This window comes from Cebus imitator, unplaced genomic scaffold (assembly GCF_001604975.1).
Source record: "Cebus imitator isolate Cc_AM_T3 unplaced genomic scaffold, Cebus_imitator-1.0 Scaffold444, whole genome shotgun sequence".
NCBI lineage: Eukaryota > Metazoa > Chordata > Mammalia > Primates > Cebidae > Cebus > Cebus imitator.
The window spans coordinates 2,567,650-2,585,830 of NW_016107759.1; the positions used below are offsets into that span (position 1 = coordinate 2,567,650).

Here is an 18,181-nt window from a genome sequence, read left to right on the forward strand (position 1 = left end):
GTGCAGTGGTGCGATCTTGGCTAACTGCAACCTCTGCCTCCTGGGTTCAAGTGATTCTCCTGCCTCAGCCTCCTCTGGGATTACAGATACATGCCACCACACCTGGCTAATTTTTGTATTTTTAGTAGAAATAGTTTTGCCAGGTTGGTCAGGCTGGTCTTGAACTCCTGACCTCCACACCACCTTCTTTCCAGCCTCTACATCCAGTGCTGGCCCAGCAGTGCTGCTGCCATTTAAATGACAAGGACCTACCCAGACGCGCACTAGGCAGTGACAGGAAGGGGCAGGCATCTGAGCTCCTGAAGTCACAGTTTGGGAGAGGTGAACAAACTAGGGGCTCCGCAAAGCCCCCATGGCACAGCATGTGCTTTGATGGACAGAGAGCAGGCCGAGAACCAGGGCAAGGCCAAGGCTGGGGAGCAGGGAGCGGCTTCTTCAGGAAAGGGCACTCACATGGACACTAGAGGGCTGAGAAGAGCTGCCCTCCAGGGCAGGCGGGAGAGCATTCAAGGCAGCCAGGCAGAGGCGCCCAGGCCCTGAGGCAGCAGAGGACGAGATATCCAGTTCCCCCAGGAGGCCTGAGACAGGTCACCGGAGAAGCCCACATGGGTTATTTGAGGCAGGGCACAGCCCGAACCTCTAGGGAACGCGTCCAGGCAGGGCAGGGACTCACTGGACAGGAACTCCAGCAGCGGGACGGCCATGCTGGCTGTGGCTGAAATGTGTGTGAGCTTCACCACCAGGACCGGCAGCGCCTTGATGATGATGTCAGGCATCTCCACGCTGCAGATAGACAGGGCCACCACGCACTGGCTGGCACAGCGGTGGACGAGGCCCTGCTCCAGGCAGTAGACCATCTCGCGCTGCGGGAGACAGGACGCCTCAGGCTCCACCTGCCTGCAGCCAGGGAAGCCCTGCCTCTGCCTCACCCACCTCAAGTGCTCCACGGGGAAAAGGGCCCAGGCTTAGGAAGTCCCTGAATGCCCGTGGGGCAGAGCCACCGGGGCTGAGCCTCCCAAGCAGACTCTGCACAGCAGGCTGCTCTGGTCAGTTATTCCAACACCATGCCACAGGCCAACAGAACCCAGACACGCTGGGCTCTCATCCCCTGGTTCTGGGGCCCTAACAGGCTGGCTCTGTGGCAAAGGCAGTGCTGCCTGAAGTGGCAAGGCTGCCAGATCGCACACTAACCCTGGGCAGCGTCTTCCACGAGGTCGGTAGAAGATGAGCAGCACTCAGGCAGAGCCTGGGGCCAGATGGCCTGCAGTAACCCGGGAACAGCTTCCCTTTCGAAAAGCAGGCCTCACCCCTCGGAAACACTGTTGGCCAGTAAGGCCTCAGAACCTGCAGCCCAGCAACGGCGGCTATGCTTTGGGGCAAGGCCCGTGAGGACCCAATGAGCCTCTCAGAGGGGCAGAACTGCTTCAACAGGGTGGGGCTGGGCCTGAGAGATGGGCACCTGACGATCAGCTCCCTAAAGGGGCCACCATCAGGAGCTGAGGCCTGGGGCACAGATGGGCTGAGCCTGAGAGTCAGCATCTCCTCGCTGACATGGCCCTGAGTGGGGGCCAGAATCTCTAGGACACTAGCTCCTTGTCCTGGAGGGCCATGTCGAAGAGAGGTGTGGAGGAATACGACCCGGACAGGGGGTGTCAGGCAGATTGTGGGTGAAGGGGACAGTACCTATGTGAGTTTCTGGCACCCGATGGTGGGTGTGGAGGGAGGCGGAAGCCAGGGCCTGTGGCCTCCCCACCCTGCGCCTCAGAACCAGCCCAGCTCCACCAGCTGGCATGGCCACCTGCCCCATGACCATAGCAATGCCCAGGCAGGCACTGTCCTCAGAGAGCACAGATGCTGCCCAGGGTGGAAGGAGATCACTGAAGAGCTCCCAGGCCCCCAAGAGCTAGAAGCGCCAGGGGATTCAGATGCCCCCTGCTCAGGGCATCTGGCAGCCACCCAAGGGAGCAGAGCCAACTCACTCACCCCTGGCCCAGCAGAAACCCATTTATGAGAAAACCATTGGGCTTCCCTGGGCCAAGCCCTCGAATCCCAGGCCCCATCACGCTCGCCCGTCCTGCTCCAACCTCTTACCTGCTTGGTTTTGTCCAGGTAGTTATGGTAAGAGATTAACGCTGTCAGCACTGGAACCACGGCCAGGTGCAGGTCAGTTCTGGAGAAGCCTTCCGGGGCGCCTCGAAGCCGCTCCACTGTCTTTGGGCCTGAAAGCTGATGCCCAAACCCAGGCATGAAACCCCTGCCCAGCGGCCAGGTCACTGGGATAAATGGGGGTCGGGGAGGCCCTGGGAACGCAAGCCCAGGAAAGGGGGTCAAGGGGCTGAGGGGCCTTCCTGCCTCCCTCCCAGGGAGGGTCTCCCTTTCAGAGTGGTGGGGGTGTCTGCCAAGCAGCACACCAGGAACGTGACGTGAGTGGTATGGGAGCCCCGCTGAGGAAAAGAACAAACAGGAGCCATCCACACTCAATGACATGCCCTTGGCTGGAGACCTCTGACTTTATTCCTATAAGCTGTGAGCAAGAGCAGGGGTCCCTCTGCCCTGCCTCTGAGGCATGATCTGCGCTCCAGAGTAGAATTGAGTCTGAGGGAAACGGAGCCCCAGCCTGGAAGGTCTCACTCGTTCTGCCCAGAGGCTCGCAGTCTCTAGGGGAAGAACCCTAATGCAGCCCCCTCCCCCACCCCAGGCCAGCCACGCTACCATGGAACAGAGGGCGGAGCACAGCTGGTCCACACTGCACGGGGAGGTGAAGATGAGCACTTTGTAGCGCAGGGACTCGGGCAGCCTGCCCAGAACCAGCTTTAGCACCTTCCAGTCAGTCTCCTGCAAGGAGAGGAGGCATCAGGATGGGGTCTTCCCAACTCTGGAGACAGGCAGCAGCTCAGCGGCAAGCGGAGGCTCTGCTTGCAGCTGGACAGCGGCAAGGGCCCTGGAGCCCCATTCTCGGCCAGTGGGGGCCTGCCCAGCACGGGCCTCTGTCCCTGTAGCTGCTCAGAGAAGGGGGATGGCTGCCCTCCACGGGCCAGGCAAGGCAGGAGGCCCAGCCAGCTGCTGGTGGCTCCCTGTCCTCCTGGCCTGATGTGGGACAGATGGCCCCTTCCTGGCCCCACTCACCTGCTTCAAGCACTGCAGCAAGACTCGGAAGAGCAGGGAGTAGGGCAGGGAGCCCAGCCGCACAGCCGGGACTGCCGGCGTGGGGCCAGACGGCCCTGTGGGAGGAGAGAGGGAGCCGCCGGCCTTCTTCTCAGAGCCTCTCTCCGGCTCCCTGCAGAATCGAGAGAAGCAGCTGATGCCAAGTTCCCGCAGCAGGAACAGAACAGAGTTAGTACCTCCCTACCCTGGGACATCCCTCAGACATGCAACAGGCGCCGCCACAGCCCCAGTGCCCCTGACGCCCTGAGCCTCACGGGCCGTGGGAAAGGCCCCACGTACACGTAGTCACAGACACAGTAAGGGCTGAACCGCACGACGCCGTCCTTGTTGGGCAGGCCAAGGCGGTGCAGTGAGTCGGCCCGCAGCAGCAACAGGAAGTCAAAGGCCTGTCGAAGAGAGGACAGTGAAATCCAGCCAGGCTCGTGCAGGCCCTCACCTGCTCGGACCTGTGTCTAGTGCCATGAAGCACTCAGAAAAAGCCGTCTGCTGATGTGCACACACCCATGTCCCAACACAGACACAGGCTGTGTCCTTGTGACACCGGAGGCCCAGCACCCACTGCCTCCTCCCTCCCCGCCTGCCTCAGAGCTCATGGAGACTGACATCCCCACCACCACAGCTGAGCCCTCCTAGGATGGAAGGGATGGATGCCTCACTCCTCTGGCAACATCACACGCCCCCAGCTGCCAGAAAGTGGAGCCTGGCTCCCAGCATGCCACTTCTTCCATCCAATGCTGAACAGGACTCCGAGGCCACAGGGGGAAATCTGCTCTGGAAGGGGGGCTCCCATCCCAGTCACCTCTGCTCAGCCTGGTGCCAACATCCATAGGGCAAGCTCAATGCAGCTCCTCCAGCTGTGCCCTCTCCAGCCCTGCCCTCCCCTGTGCTGCCCACCTGCCCAGCCCTCTGCCGAAGGTCCTTCACAGATTCTGCAGCACCAGGAGTGTCAGGGCCATGCACTGCCCTGGAAGTCGCCATGCTTCCTTTTCTCTGCCCCAACCTATGCCACCACGTGGCTTCGAGTAGTAAGCCACACACACAGACTACAGGCAGAGGTAAGGGCAGCAGGGCTGGGGACTGTAGCCACAGTGGGTACAGAGAATAGGACAGTTGGCTGAGGGCCCATCCTGGGGCTGTCTCTGCAGCTTCCAAGAACCACACCTGCCAAAATGGGGACACCTGGCCGGGCCCGCAGGAACCGGTCACCCACCCTGGGCCACCGTACCTGCAGCCGGATGCTGCTGGCGATGGGCAGGGTGTAGTTGTGCTTATAGTGGAGCTGGATGTGGCTGACCAGCATCTCATACACGCGCGTGGCGTGGCTCGCAGGCAGGGTGTACAGCTTGGTCTGCAGAGAGAGGACACAGCTTACCGTGGCGCAGGAGGCGGAAACACAGCCCTAAGACAGCACCCCAAGGCAAAGGCCAGAATGAACTCTCTAGAGGGTGCGTGCTTCAAAATGCCACCCTCGAACCCAGGACCCCCAGGGCTTTCTCCTCAGCAGCAGAAAGTAAAACCCAACCTCGTGTGCATCTCATCAGCAGCGTACCGATCGACAGGTGAAGCACAATGCGTTCAATGGAGAAGCTTCAGCTGCATGGCTGAGAGCACAGAATGGGGCAGGGAGTGTGCTCTGCAGGGGGATCCCAGGTGTGGGTGTCACCCCCACGAAGCCCCCACGGCACCTCCCTAACACGTGAGGTGAGGTGTGAGAGCCCCCAGTGCCTCCAGCAACCTTGGGGCCAGAGCCAACAAGAGGCAGTAGAAATCCAGCCACAGCCCGAGGGACCCTTTGTGGTACTCTGCGTCTTGGAGGTGACTGGTGGTAGTATTTACAAAACTTACGCTGTTATTCTTTTTTTTTTTTTTTTCTTCTTGAGACAGAGTCTCGCTGTTGCCCGGGTTGCAGTGCAATAGCGAGATCTCAGCTCACTGCAACCTCCACTCTCCAGGTTCAAGCGATTATCCTGCTAAACCCCCGATCTCAGCCGTCTGCCTCCGCCTCCCAAAGTGCCGGAATTATAAGCCTGAGCCACGGTGCCCGGTGGGCTGTTACTCTTTTTAAAGAAATTATTCACACATTTACATGATTAGAGAATCATTTAAAGAAATTATTGAGACCAGGTGCGGTGGCTCACACCTGTAATCCCAGCACTTTGGGAGGCCAAGGTGGATCACGAGGTTAGGAGTTTGAGATCAGCCTGACCAACATGGTGAAACCTTGTCTCTACTAAAAATACAAATTAGCCAGGTGTGGTGGCGCGTGCCTGTAATCCCAGCTACTCAGGTGGCTGAGGCAGGAGAACTGCTTGAACCTGAAAGGCAGAGTTTGCAGTGAACTGCGACTGAGCCACTGCACTCCAGCCTGGGCAACAAGAGTAAGACTATCTATCAAAAAAAAAAAAAAAAAAAAAAAAAAAAAAAAAAAAAAAAAAGATAAATCAGAACCCCTACAGGCTACTCGAGTGGATGGAAAATGGCACAGCACCAGTGGAAAACCACCTGGTGTTGCCTCAAAACGTCAAATGCAGACTAAACCTAGGTCCCAACAATCCACGCCTAGGTGCGGACTCAGGTGAAGTGAAAATGCAGGTCTGGCGGGACCCTCCAACAAGAAGGTGCACAGCAGCATCATTCACAGCAACTGAAAGAGGGACACGGGCCAATGTCCATCAACGGAGGAGCACATAAACAAAATGTGCTCCATAGAGCGATGATGGAATATTACTCAGCCAGGAAAAGGAGAAAGCCCTGACACTTGCCACACCCTGGATGGGACTTGAAAAGGTGATGCTGGATGAATAACCCAGTCACAAGACAGGAAACTCTTCTACCGCCCAATGCGCTTGGATGAATTTGGTGTGATTTCATTCCTATGAATGAAATCAGAGTGGGCAAATCTAGAGCTTGGTGGTACACAGGGGTGAGGGAGCAACAGGAGATAAGAACTTGTGCTACTGGTGTGCTCTGGAGGTTCCCACGCGGACTGTGGGGACGGCTGCAGAGTTCTGTGAATTTACTGAAAACAACTGAATTCTTCACTGTGAACGGGTACATTGCATGGCACGTGAATTAAATCTCAATAAAAACAGCTGCAAATATTAAACCGACTGCGGGGTGCAAATGGAGGTCCACCCTTCCCTGTCAGCTGCTGTGCTAGGTGCCAAGGGGAAGCGCTGCACTGAGGATGGTCCGTTCTGGCCCTGACTTAGGAGTGCAGAGACAGGCCCTGGTCAGGGTGTAGGATGGGGCCACTCACATCCCTGCTGTGACAGGCAGAGGCAACCAAAGGAATCTCCTTTCATTCCTCCACAGAACAGGAGGGTTCGGCTGCCCGTGGTGACCACCACACCCTCAGCAAACCCAGGGAGGCCACCGGTCCCGCTGGGGAACAGCCTCCAACGTGAAGCAGATGCAGCTGGTGGACAACAGCTAGCCCCGCATACCCCGGGAGCAGAGGCCTCCTATGGAACACCCACCTGAAGGATGACCAGGAGCCCCAGGACTGCTGTCTTCACGTCCTCCAAGGAGGCTGAGTACGCAGCCACATCCCTTTCTTCCAGCTCCGGGGGTGGGGAGAGGGAGCGGGCCATCACCTGTAAGGAGAAGGCCGGGACTCAAAGCCAGGCTCATAGCTCTCTATGGCAGTAGCCGGCGGATCAAACACTTTCTACCATCAACACCTCCTTTGTTTTTCTTTTTTTTTTTTTTGAGACAGTGTCTCAATCTGTCACCAGGCTGAAGTGCAGTGGCGTAATCTCGGCTCACTGCAATCTCCACCTCTCGTGTTCGAGTGATTCTCCTGCCTAAGCCTCCCGAGAAGCTGGGATTACAAGCGCACATCATCTCACCCACCTAATTTTTTGTATTTTTAGTAGAGACGGGGATTCACCATGTTGGCCAGGATGGTCTTGATCTCCTGACCTCATGTTCTGCCCGCCTCAGCCTCCCAAAGTGCTGGGGCTACAGGTGTGAGCCACCCGTGCCCGGCCTTTTTCTTTTTGAGATGGAGTCTCGCTCTGTCACCCAGGCTTGAGTGCAGTGGCAGGATCTTGGCTCACTGCAACCTTTACCTCCCGGGTTCAAGCAATTCTCCTGCCTCAACCTCCTGAGTAGCTGGGATTACAGGCGCCTGCCACCACACCTGGCTAATTTTCATATTTTTAGTAGAAACAGGGTCTCCCCATGTTGGCCAGGCTGGTCTTGAACTCCTGACCTCAAGTGATCCACCTGCCTTGGTCTCCCAAAGTGTGATTACAGGCGTGAGCCACTGTGCCTAGCCTTCACCTTTGTTTCTCAAAAGCAAAAATGCCCTTTACACCCGAGTGTACAGAAACCAAAATGCATCTGAAAACTAAAAAGCAAGCTGCTGGCTGGGCAGGAAGGATGGCAGGCCAAAGCCCTGACCCCAGGTCTGGGCTCCAGCCAGGGTCCAGGAGGCCCAGCACGGTGGCCCCAGCATGTGACAGGACACCCATGTCCAGGACCTTCAGTCATGACACAAATCCAACAGTGGCAGGCCCTGCACAGGCCTCCTGACACCCATCCTGCAGGGAGAGGAGCCTCACCCATGGAGACAGCCACCAGTCACTTGAAGAAGGGAACAGAGGACCCAGAGGCCACTTCTGCCCATGGGGCTCTGGCGCCATAGCACTCTGGCCCTTGGTACAACGGCGCTCACCTTCTCAATGATGTCCAGCAGGCTGTTGAAGTGGTGTGTGTGGCAGCCCTCTGCCAGGTCCACCAGCAACTGGGTGGCCAGCTTTCGGACCTGGTGGTCTTTATCCTCCGGGATGTGGGAGAGCTGAGAGATGACCACTGAGTTAATCAGCTCCTCCTGCACAGGTACAAGGGAGGCAAGGTGAGCAGCAGCCCAACGAGGGCCACATCTCGTGAACTTCCATTTCCTCAGGGCACCGACCCGGAAGCAGTGGACATGTCCCTCAAGCCTTCAGCACAGCTGGGCAGGGAGCATCAACACCACTCAGCATGACTCAAGAGACCCCAGTGCCCCTTCCCAGGGATCCTGTCCAGTCCCTCGTTCAGAAGACTGGCCGGCACAGGCTCAGGGCCCATGATTCACATGGGAGCAGCAGTGGAGAGGCCCTGCTGGCGGCCCATCACTGTCACAGCCGAGAGCCACCCCATGTGGGGTATGTGCATGAAGGTGAGTGTGGGTGGGTGTGAGTACGTGTGGGCATGTGTGCATGTGTGTGTGTTGGAGGTATGGAGGCCCTGGCACCACAGCACCTGCTGTGCTGGGGACAGCGTCACTTTTCACAGAAACAGGTAAAAAGTTCCACAGTTACATAGAACAGGACAAGACTCCTGATGAGAGAAGCCAGAGGACCCAGGGGAACTTCCTGGAGGCGGCCCTTAGCTCCACCAGATGGAACTTGGGATTGCAACACCCAGAAGCGGGCGATTCAGGGAGACTGCAGGCTGCGGAGGGGAGCACAGGGGGCAGCTCTCAGCAGGGCAGGATTTTGAGGTTGCGGGCAGGGGTGCAGCGGAAAGGGACAGCCTCAGAGCCTAAGCTGAATCTCCTGGGAAAGGGGTACAGCTGGCAGGCACACAGTGTCTCTCAAGGAAGGTGCACAGGGTGAACGCCATGACAAAAACAGAAGACGATGTCCCCACACGAGACTGGTCTAAACTAACTCACGACAGAAATCTTAAGAGGCTTCTGTATTTGGTGATGACCCAGCCGGGGCTGCCTGAGGCCAGGCGCTGTGCCCATCTTGCTACCTGGCCACGTGTCAAGGCCTGGCCCAGGCCTGGCACAGGCACCCAGGACGAGCAAGCCAGCGAATGAACAGGGGTAAACAGATCATGCCGGGGGCTGCAGAGGGCCCAGGAGGACTGAAGTCCCAGGGAGACCCCGGCTCTGTGGGAGCATGTGCAAGGCGGGACAGCCTGCCCCATGGAGAAACAGCCCTGAGCCCCCAGCTGCAGCTGCCCGGGACACGCACCTCATAGAACTGCCTGTTGATGAGCAGCACAAAGGACAGCACATCCAGCACCTTGATGCGCACAGCACCTCGAGACTCGCTCCTGTGGGACAGCAGCCTGCTGGGGCAGCGGGGAGCACCCGGCCACAGCCCCGCACCAGACTGTCCGCCTGGCACTGGCCAGCCCGACACTGGGTCCTCCCGTGGCCAGGCACACATGGCACAGGGCTCTGCCTCCCAGGACGGGTCTCTACAGACAAACCCCCACAGGAGGAAGCCCACTGGCATCGGCAGAGGATTTCGTCCTGCTGGAAAGCAAGCTAGCAACAGCTCACCCAGAGCCGGGGCGCTCCAGAGGCAGAGAGGAGGGCTCTGCTCATCCGCCATCCTGAGACCCAGCCCAGGGTGGCGGCCCCAGAAAGAGATAGGGCCAGGCTTCCAGCATCAGGCAGGGCTGCAGAGGCCCCCCTACCTGAAGAATCTCTCCATCAGCACCTGCAGGTTCTGAATCCAGCCATCTTTGGCCGGGTGGATGGACTGCGCTCTATAGGAGATGAGGTTCAGGAGGGAGGACTCCTGTCAAAAGAAGAGCCAGCGTTGGCGCCTGCCCCCTCCAGTGCTCTCCTTCTCTACACTGGGCTGCTGGCCCAGAGGCTGGTTTGCTCTCAGAGCGCAGCCGCCTCACAGCCTGCAGGGAGCTCACAGACACAAAGGCACTCCTGGCAGTTGGGGAGACTCGTGTACAAACCCATGGAAAAGCCTGGGCACCAAACTGAGTGTTCCTGGCAAAACGACTGCTGCCGCGTGGAAGCCACAGGGCTCCACGGAGTTGGGTGGAAGCTTCCTCCTCCTCCACACAGGTGGGAGGAAACTGATGGGTAGGCTAACGCTGAGCTCGCCAGCAGACACGTGCTCTGCCCGTTGGTGCCCGGGCAGCCTTCCTTGCCCTAGTGCAGAAGCTGGGAAAGCAGGTGCCCACCCAGCCTTTGGCTTCCAAGGCTCAGAAAGCTGCACTTCACCCAGAACCCGGCCCCTCCCTGCCAGCCAAAGCCCAAAGCCCCACCCGAGAGGGGCTCTTACAGGCCTCTGGTCCGCACATCTCTCCACCAGCTCAAAGTATCTCTCCTGGGACCCGTGGAACTCGTTCTGGTCACACAGCTCCTCCACCGTCGTCAGCAGGTCATGGACAATGGTCCTGAGCTCCAGGCTGTCCAGAGTCTGCAGGAGGCACCGTGACACAGGCTGACTTCCACTCCCCACACAGACTCAGCGCCAGAGGCCTCGCTCTGCACCCGCTGCATGGGGACGCTTCCAGCCACCTCAAGCCACGCTGGGCCACATGGGGACAGACACCCCCAGCCCTCTCAGGCCATGCTGGCTGAGACACCCCCAGATCCTCTCCAGGCGCCACACTGAGCCACATGGGTCAGGACGCCCCCCACCAGGCTGTCTCAAGGGGCCACAGTGGCTGTATTGGCAGCTGCTGTTCCTGCCCATACCCCACTCTCAAGGAATCCTGGCTATGCCCACACAGCTGGGCCAAGGAGGAAGCTCAGACAGGGAGGCTGACAGCAGCCACAACTATAGGCCCTTTCTTGCCTCTCCCAGGTCCAGCCTTTTCTAGAAGGCCTGGACTATGGCTTCTGCCACTGGCACTTAGAACTGCAGCATCCCCTGGCCAGCGGTCAGTGGCAATGGTCTGGCCCAGCAACAGGCCCTGAGAGGACTTCGGTCCCTGCTAAACCCCGGCCTCCCTTCCATTGCCTAGTCTCCTGTACGTTGTCCGCCACAGGCTCCAGGAAAAGGCCCAGCCCTGAGCCCCTGCTTGTTACCAGCCTCGCCTCCCCAGAGCCCCTAAACTGATGACCCCGTGTGGCTGTGGAGTCCTCCTTAAAGATGTAAACAGACTTGACTAATGCTGTCTTCCAAAGTCACACCAAAGCCACACTGGATTCCCTCTAGGAACTGTCCCAGGGCCCACTCAGGCCATGAAGGTGGCCTGCAGGTCACTCTGCAGACTGTGGGCAACACTGGCCCAGCTGCAGCTCACCTACTGCATATTCCTGTCTGGGGCCAAAATGATGGAGCACATCTGAAAGGATCAGATCTGTCTCCAGTAAAAGGTGGATCAGCACCACGGTGAATCACCAGAGAACAAGGTTCCAGCAGTCTCTACGGGAGGCCCAGAGATGGGGCCCAAGGTACCATATTCTGATTGGGCTGAGCCTGCCCGTATGGGGTCCCAGTGCTTCCTGGAGCTCCTGCTCCCGCCTCACCTGGAGCTGCTGAAGGAGCCGTTCGATGATGTTCAGCAAAATGTCCCATGTCACCGCCTGGAGCTCCTTCCTGTACTTCTTGATGAGCCTGGTAATTGACAGGACAATCTCGTAGGACACCACCTCATTCGCACACGCCATAGCCTGGAACATGAGCCCGGGCAGCACACAGGGTCAGAGCAGCTTGCTCGCTGAGGGACGCCCTCCCTGTCACCCTCGAAACTGGGCGAAGCACACCTGAGCCCACAATGCCCACCACACATGCATCATGTGCTGCAGAAACAGCATCTCGGGCACCCAGGAGGGGTTTTCTACATGCTCCGGTACGTTCAGGACACAGACAGGGCCCCACCCCCATGACTGCCTGAAAAGTCCCTGACTCAGACAGACCAGCAACTCTGAATCCTGGGCACCCGGTGTGCCAGCCCAGCAGCACCCGAAAGCTGCCCCAAGTTCTGCTGCAAGCCGTGCACAAATACGACACCCACCCCCCACCACCCCTATGGGGAGGGCTACAGCAGGAAGAGCAGAGGATCAGGAGAGCCCATGTGACCCATAATGCAGCCCATCTCATTTTATAGTGAGCAGCTCGCTCCTCACTATAAAACCAGAATGGCCGGGCGCAGTGGCTCACGCCTGTAATCCCAGCACTTTGGGAGGCTGAGGCAGGCGGATCACAAGGTCAAGAGATCGAGACCATCCTGGCCAACATGGTGAAGCCCCATCTCTACTAAAATATAAAAATTAGCTGGGCATGGTGGCGCTCGCCTGTAGTCGCAGCTATTTGGGAGGCTGAAGCAGGAGAATTGCTTGAACCCAGGAGGCAGAGGTTGCAGTGTGCTGAGATCGCACCACTGCACTCCAGCCTGGTGCCTGGCGACAGCGAGACTCTGTCTCAAAAAAAAAAAAAAACAAAAAAAAACCAGGATGATGCATATGCCCCGCCCTCCAGGGAGCTGTGGGCACCAAATGAGGACACGCAGAGAATGCGCGCCGGTCATTGCAGGGCACTATGGAAAATGAAGCTGTGCCCCCAGCATCTGTGCCATGGCATCACTGCAGAGACAGGGCAAGATTAGCACTGGACAAAACAGAACCATCAACAGCAAGAGAACGCTATCCCAGAGGGAGCGTTCAGCCAGCTCTAGGTGATGAAACTGGTAAGACGTATGGTTTGCTTGATGATAAAGCCTTCGGGCCAGGTGCGGTGGCTCACGCCTGTAATCCCAACATTTTGGGAGGCCAAGGCGGGTGGATCACCTGAGGTCAGGAGTTCAAGAACAGCCTGGCCAAGATGGTAAAACCCCATCTCTACTAAAAGTACAAAAACATTAGCCAGTTGTTGTGGCACATGCCTGTAATCCCCGCTACTCAGGAGGCTGAAGCACGAGAATCACTTGAACCCGGGAGGCCAAGGTTGCAGCGAGCCGAGATCGCGCCATTGCACTCCAGCCTGGGCAACAAGAGTGAAACGCCATCGCAAAAAAAAAAAAAAAGAGAGAGAAAGAGAGAGAGAATAAAGCCTTTGGCCAGGCATGCTGGCTCACACCTGCTATAATCCCAGCACTTTGGGAGGCCAAGGCGGGTGGATCATCTGAGGTCTGGAGTTTGAGACCAGCCTGGGCAGCACGGTGAAACTCCGTCTCTACTAAAAACACAAAATTACCTGGACATGGTGGCCGGCACCTGTAATCCCAGCTACTCAGGCAGCTGAGGCAAGAGAATCACTTGAACCCCGGGGGCAGAAGTTGCAGTCAGCCAAGACTGTGCCACTGCACTCCAGCCTGGGCAACAAGAGCGAAACTCTGTCTCAAAAAAAAAAAAAAAAAAAGGAGAATAAAGCCTTCACAGTAGCCCCAGACTTCACCCTTGGTTGCAAAGCAACTGCCCTGAAAGGCCTAAATATGCCACTGTTGCCCCCATAGCAGGACCCCCAACGGGGTGGGTGGGCAAGGCCTGAGGGGGCTCTCCTGTTCCTGCCAACTCACTGTGCAAGGAAACCGCCTTACCTGGTAAAATGATGGCAGCACAGATGTCGGCGAGTTCCTGAGAGAATAGAGCCGGTGGGCTCCCCAGAGAGCCATGCCCACGAAAAACACGGCTCCTCTCAGCAGGGGGGCGTCTTCCATGTAGGCTCTGAAAGTGTTCCCCAGAGAGACCGAACATGAGCAGGGCCCCAGCCCAGGGTCTGCCATAGACGGGTGAGGTTGCTGGGGCTTCTGCAGCAGCCCCAGAGGTCCCTGTGCTTAGGGGGCAGGAGCACACTGGGAAGGGCGGGGAACACAGGCCAACAGTAACACTCTCGTTCACTCTCACACAGGTGGCAGCCCACCACTGCTGACCATACAGTGAGCCACAGGTCATGCCAGGGATAGGAAGGGAGCAAGAGGAACAGCCCTCAGCCTCACAGTCTAGGGGGAGACATAGGCGCCAGCCACACCATCTCCCAAGTAAATGCAAAATCTCCTTGTCCAATCCCAGCCAAGAAAGGAGAGCTCACAGGATGATGGCAAAACCTACTCAGGGAGGTGGGGGAGTTAGTGACCATGCTAAGACCTCAGGGAACCCTCAGGCTGACTCAGTGAAGGTGGAAGAACCTTCCAGCAAGAGGAATCAGTGCATGCACAAGCCCGTGGTGGGCGGGAGATGGCAAGATTGAAGGAATAAAAGGAGCAGGGGCTGAGGCAGGGCTGGGCCCACCAGGGTCTGGTTCCATGGGAGGAGCTTGCATCCCGAGGGCACTGGGAACCAACTGGCTTCAGGCAAAGGGTGACATGGTCATATCTGTGTCAGAAAAAAGCCACCTGGGTGCTACATGGAGGAGTGGCCTTCAGGAGGTACGGATGGATACAGGAGAGCAGGAGGGGGGCGCTGACAACACGGATGGGAGGCCAGGGTGTGGGCAGGGCTGAGCCATCTCTCGAGGCTAAAGCAACAGAACTGGCCACAGTGTGGCTGTGGGGGTAAGGGGAAGGGCAGTGTTGAGGCCAAGACCTCAAGCCTCCCCTTGTAACAAGCTAAGCGTGGGAGAGCCCCGCTGGAGGATGTCTGAGCACAGGGGCAGGCTCCAAGCTGGATGTGGACATTCTGTTGAATTGACAGAGGAAGGAGAGAACAAGGACTCACTTCCAGAAGTCACGGGCCTCGCTCTAGTGGCAGCCTCTGGAACAGCGGCCCGAAAGGACAGGGACACTCTAAGCCAGTGTGTGCTCGGCAAGGGACATGGAGGCTGCCCCGAGGGCTGTGTTGGCTTTCACGGCCCTGAACCCCACCCAGTGCACTTGCCTGTCCTCCATGAGGTGGCACATGTTGTAGATGGCGCTGTGGCCCAGGTGGGTGCCAAGGAGGTTCCGCATCAGCTGCAAGACACGATGCATGTCAGGGACTGGCAGGCACAAGCCCCGCCCCCAGCCCCAGTCCCTCTACCGGCCCCGCCTGGCTACTGCCTGTAGACACGCAAGGTCTGGCCAGCTCACCACTATCTCCTTCCAAACACAGAGGCAGCAGGGTTCTCAAAATGCCACCAAAACCCTGATCTCAGCTCAACTGCCCGAGAAAATGACACTGGCCATCCATCAACAGGCTATTGTCTTGCCATCCCAAGAATGAGACGACCATTCATGGAAGACAAGACGGCCCTTCTCCCAACTATATGCCCTCAGGAACCTTCCAGAGCAGCTTCAGAGACCCCACCTTCCAGCAAGGCTCACAGAGCTCCTTGACATTGATGGTGCGACAGAGGGTGACAATGAACACTGGAAGGCTCTCAGCCGGCAGGCAGTTATAGCAGACCACAGCATCCAGCACCTGCAGGGAGACCTGGAGGGAGGAAGAGAAGGGTCACGCCACCCCTGCCCCAGCTCCTGGCTGAGGAGAGGACACCCAGGCCTCCTTCCCACCTCCTTTAGCCTGCACTGCCACCCCTCCCCACTTCCCAGGCTGCCTCTCTCCAAGCCACAGGGCAAGTGGGCATGTGGGAAGCACCCGACGTCCCTGTCACTGTGGGTCACTGATGCTATCATCCACCCTGAGCTACAACTCCACATGGAGGTGCCCTGCTGTCCAGACTTACAGGGGGGACTCTTGAGGCTCAGAGAGACCAAGCAGCTTCCCCAGGGCCACACAGCCAGCAGGTGCCACAGAGGGCTCAACCCCCAAGCCCCAGCCTCCCAGATACGAGGGCGAAATGGACTGGCCCTGGGGAGGGGAGGCACTGACCTCTATGTCCACAGAGGATGCGGTCCGGACGCACAGCAGACAGATCATCCTGCAGGGAGCACCGTGCTCAGTCCCGGCAGCTCTGCCTAGGGCCAAGCCGCCCCAGGCCATGGTTTAGTCACTCTACGATGTCAGTTACACACATGGCGCGTCCTCCCTGGGGGTCCCACCCACCCAACAAGCGCTCAGGTTCCTGCTGTGCACCAGCCACTGCTCTCAGTGCTGGGTGTTCAGCACCAGTGAGACAGAGGCCCGGCTCTCACAGATTTCAGGCAACAAACCATGGCAAAAGACAACTAAAACATCAGGTGATAGCTAAATAGAAGGTGGCTACGTCCACCACCAGCCTCTCCCTTCTTTCGGTAATTTCAACAACTTTATCCACCCTGCAGAGCCGAACTTAGGACCCTTATCAGAACAACAATCTCAATTCTTTCTTACTGAACCATCCTGGCGATGTACTCGTCAAGGTAACAGCTGTTGAATTTGACCAAATTCACCAGCACCAGAAGGAATTCCGAGGACAAGCCAACATCCATCCACTGCAGGACAAAGTCAGCTGGAGGAGAAGCGGCAGCAGTTTTGCAAGGATGCTGAACACATACGTCCCACTCGCCCCCCAGCAGGACCGTGTGTCCAAACCCATTGCTGCCAGATGCCACGTCATCAGTCCCCCTGCAGCAACAGGCAGGCCATGCACGGCCACTAGAATCTGCCGTCCCTGGGACTGCGCAGAGGGCCTGAGCCAAGACGGCAGCAGGAGCGTGTGTGCTGTACACTCAGAGCCCAACTGAGGCTGGGAGGCATCAATAACCCCAGATTCCTGGGCATTCCCCACCGCCCCCCCAAGAGAGCCACTCAGAGGAGATGCCCACACACGTGGCTGCCAGCCTTGTCACTTCAGACAAGAAACCTGCTGGCGGGCGCCTGGCTGGCACCTGTCCTGGAGGCAGCCCAGCCGCTGAGGCCCTTTTCTGGGTGACAGAAAAGCAGAGGCTGAGTCAGACTGACCTCTTCCTCCTCTTGCTCTACTCTGCACAATAGTGATACAGAGACCCAAGACTAACGGAAACCTCCCACCACAGGATGGCAGGAGGAAGGTCCGCACAGAGGGGATGGGAGGAAGAAGACAGGACCAGGACACGCCGGTGAGACCAGGTCAGCAGCACCACCTCCCAGTGAAAGAACTCAGCCCAGCTCCTGCCACTGCAGGGGTGTTCCTAGGTCCCAGGCCCCGGAGACTCACAGTCAGCAGGTCTGGGGTGAAGGCCAGGACTCTGCATTTTTAACAGGTGCCCCAGGAGATTCGGGCCATGCAGGTGAGCCCAGGTGCACGGAGCAGCACAAGCATACCCGCTGCAGCCCCTCCCCAGCCCTAGGTCCTTCCCATCACAGACCACACTTGATCGCCAAGGCCAGAGAAACCTCACACCCAATGTGGCACCCACCCAGCTCTTCCTCCAAGTAGGTGATGTGTCTCCCATTGTCCGTGAGGGCCTTGAAAACTTCCAGCCTTTCATGGAGGTCTTCGTTGGAAGGGTAATCCTTGATGACCTTAAAGAAGAGGGCTCTGAGGATCCCCAAGCGCTCACCCTAAAGACAGAAGACACAGGATCAGCAGAGCCTGCCAGCATCTCCCCCACAGCTGCCAAGAAGTCCCTGAAGTGCAGGGGGCACCTGCACTCCAGCCCTGGGCCCCATTCTTCCCACATGAGTGCCCTGCAAGGGACAGGTCTGCAACATCAGTGGTGTTCAGGGCAGGAGGCCACTGACCCGCATATGGGGAGCACCTGCTGCATGTCGGTTCCTGGCACAGTGGGTTGCTCAGGGCAGAGACAACACAGCTCCCGCCCGACCCCTGCACTTGGTCCAGGGTAGGCACCCCTGTGCTCACAGACTGATGGCAAAGCTGAAGCGGGGAAAGCCCAGGAGAGCCCGTGAGAGCGGAGAGCCCTTCTGAGCAGCGAGCAGCTGAGACATGACGGAGTGGAAGTAGCCAAACCGGGGGAGGCTGGAACAGCAAGAGGCCTGGGTGTTCAGGGTCACCCGAGACCAGCATGGCTGGAACGAAGTGAGCAGGGGAGCGGCCCCGAAAGGGGCGGGGGCAGAACAATGCCGCAGCCGTGCACCAGCTGCCAGGGACAGTCTCAGCACTCTGCAAGAACTGCCTCACAGGATCTCCAGAACATCCCAGAAGAGGAAGATGCAACAACCATCTCTGATTACAGGTGAGGAAGGAGGCAGTGCCCACAGTCACACAAACATGGTGACAACAGGAGACCTCAAAGGCCGTCCAGCTCCAGAGCCTGTCAGCCCCTAGACCCCATGCCCAGCACCTCACCTAGGCATGGTCCAAACCCGGCCCAGCAGGGACAGGACAGTAAGTGGGCAGCCTGACGTCATTCATCCCAGTGTCGCCCCGGGCCTTACCTGCCCCTGCACGATGGCCTTCAGCAGAGCCAGCACCGCGTGCCGGGCCTCCAGCGGCCGTTCTGGCTGCAACATATCCGCAACTGCCTTCCAGAGCGCTTCCACGGCATGCTGTCACCAGCAGAAGGGACAGCGGTGAGG

At 58.3% G+C, this 18,181-nt stretch overlaps 1 protein-coding gene across 11 annotated transcripts in view; it reads right to left on the reverse strand.

The window, feature by feature from the left end:
• The window catches only part of TSC2 (TSC complex subunit 2), a 31,122-nt gene extending 12,941 nt beyond the window's left edge, over nt 1–18,181 (reverse strand). For 5 of the 11 annotated variants that reach the window (XM_037732252.1, XM_037732250.1, XM_037732247.1 and 2 more), the window contains exons 1-19: nt 18,041–18,181; nt 17,059–17,203; nt 16,052–16,169; nt 15,611–15,659; nt 15,086–15,211; nt 14,678–14,751; nt 13,402–13,528; nt 11,393–11,536; nt 10,197–10,334; nt 9,589–9,692; nt 9,138–9,234; nt 7,847–8,002; nt 6,645–6,761; nt 4,391–4,513; nt 3,445–3,551; nt 3,127–3,277; nt 2,713–2,835; nt 2,092–2,226; nt 674–863 (exon numbers count right to left, since the gene is read on the reverse strand). In XM_037732252.1, the coding sequence (XP_037588180.1) occupies nt 674–863; nt 2,092–2,226; nt 2,713–2,835; nt 3,127–3,277; nt 3,445–3,551; nt 4,391–4,513; nt 6,645–6,761; nt 7,847–8,002; nt 9,138–9,234; nt 9,589–9,692; nt 10,197–10,334; nt 11,393–11,536; nt 13,402–13,528; nt 14,678–14,751; nt 15,086–15,211; nt 15,611–15,659; nt 16,052–16,169; nt 17,059–17,203; nt 18,041–18,115 (2,299 nt within the window). In that variant the 5' untranslated portion in view covers nt 18,116–18,181. The remainder of the gene's footprint in view (nt 1–673; nt 864–2,091; nt 2,227–2,712; nt 2,836–3,126; nt 3,278–3,444; nt 3,552–4,390; nt 4,514–6,644; nt 6,762–7,846; nt 8,003–9,137; nt 9,235–9,588; nt 9,693–10,196; nt 10,335–11,392; nt 11,537–13,401; nt 13,529–14,677; nt 14,752–15,085; nt 15,212–15,610; nt 15,660–16,051; nt 16,170–17,058; nt 17,204–18,040) is intronic. The other 6 variants (XM_037732254.1, XM_037732253.1, XM_017511031.2 and 3 more) reach the window with 2 other exon arrangements.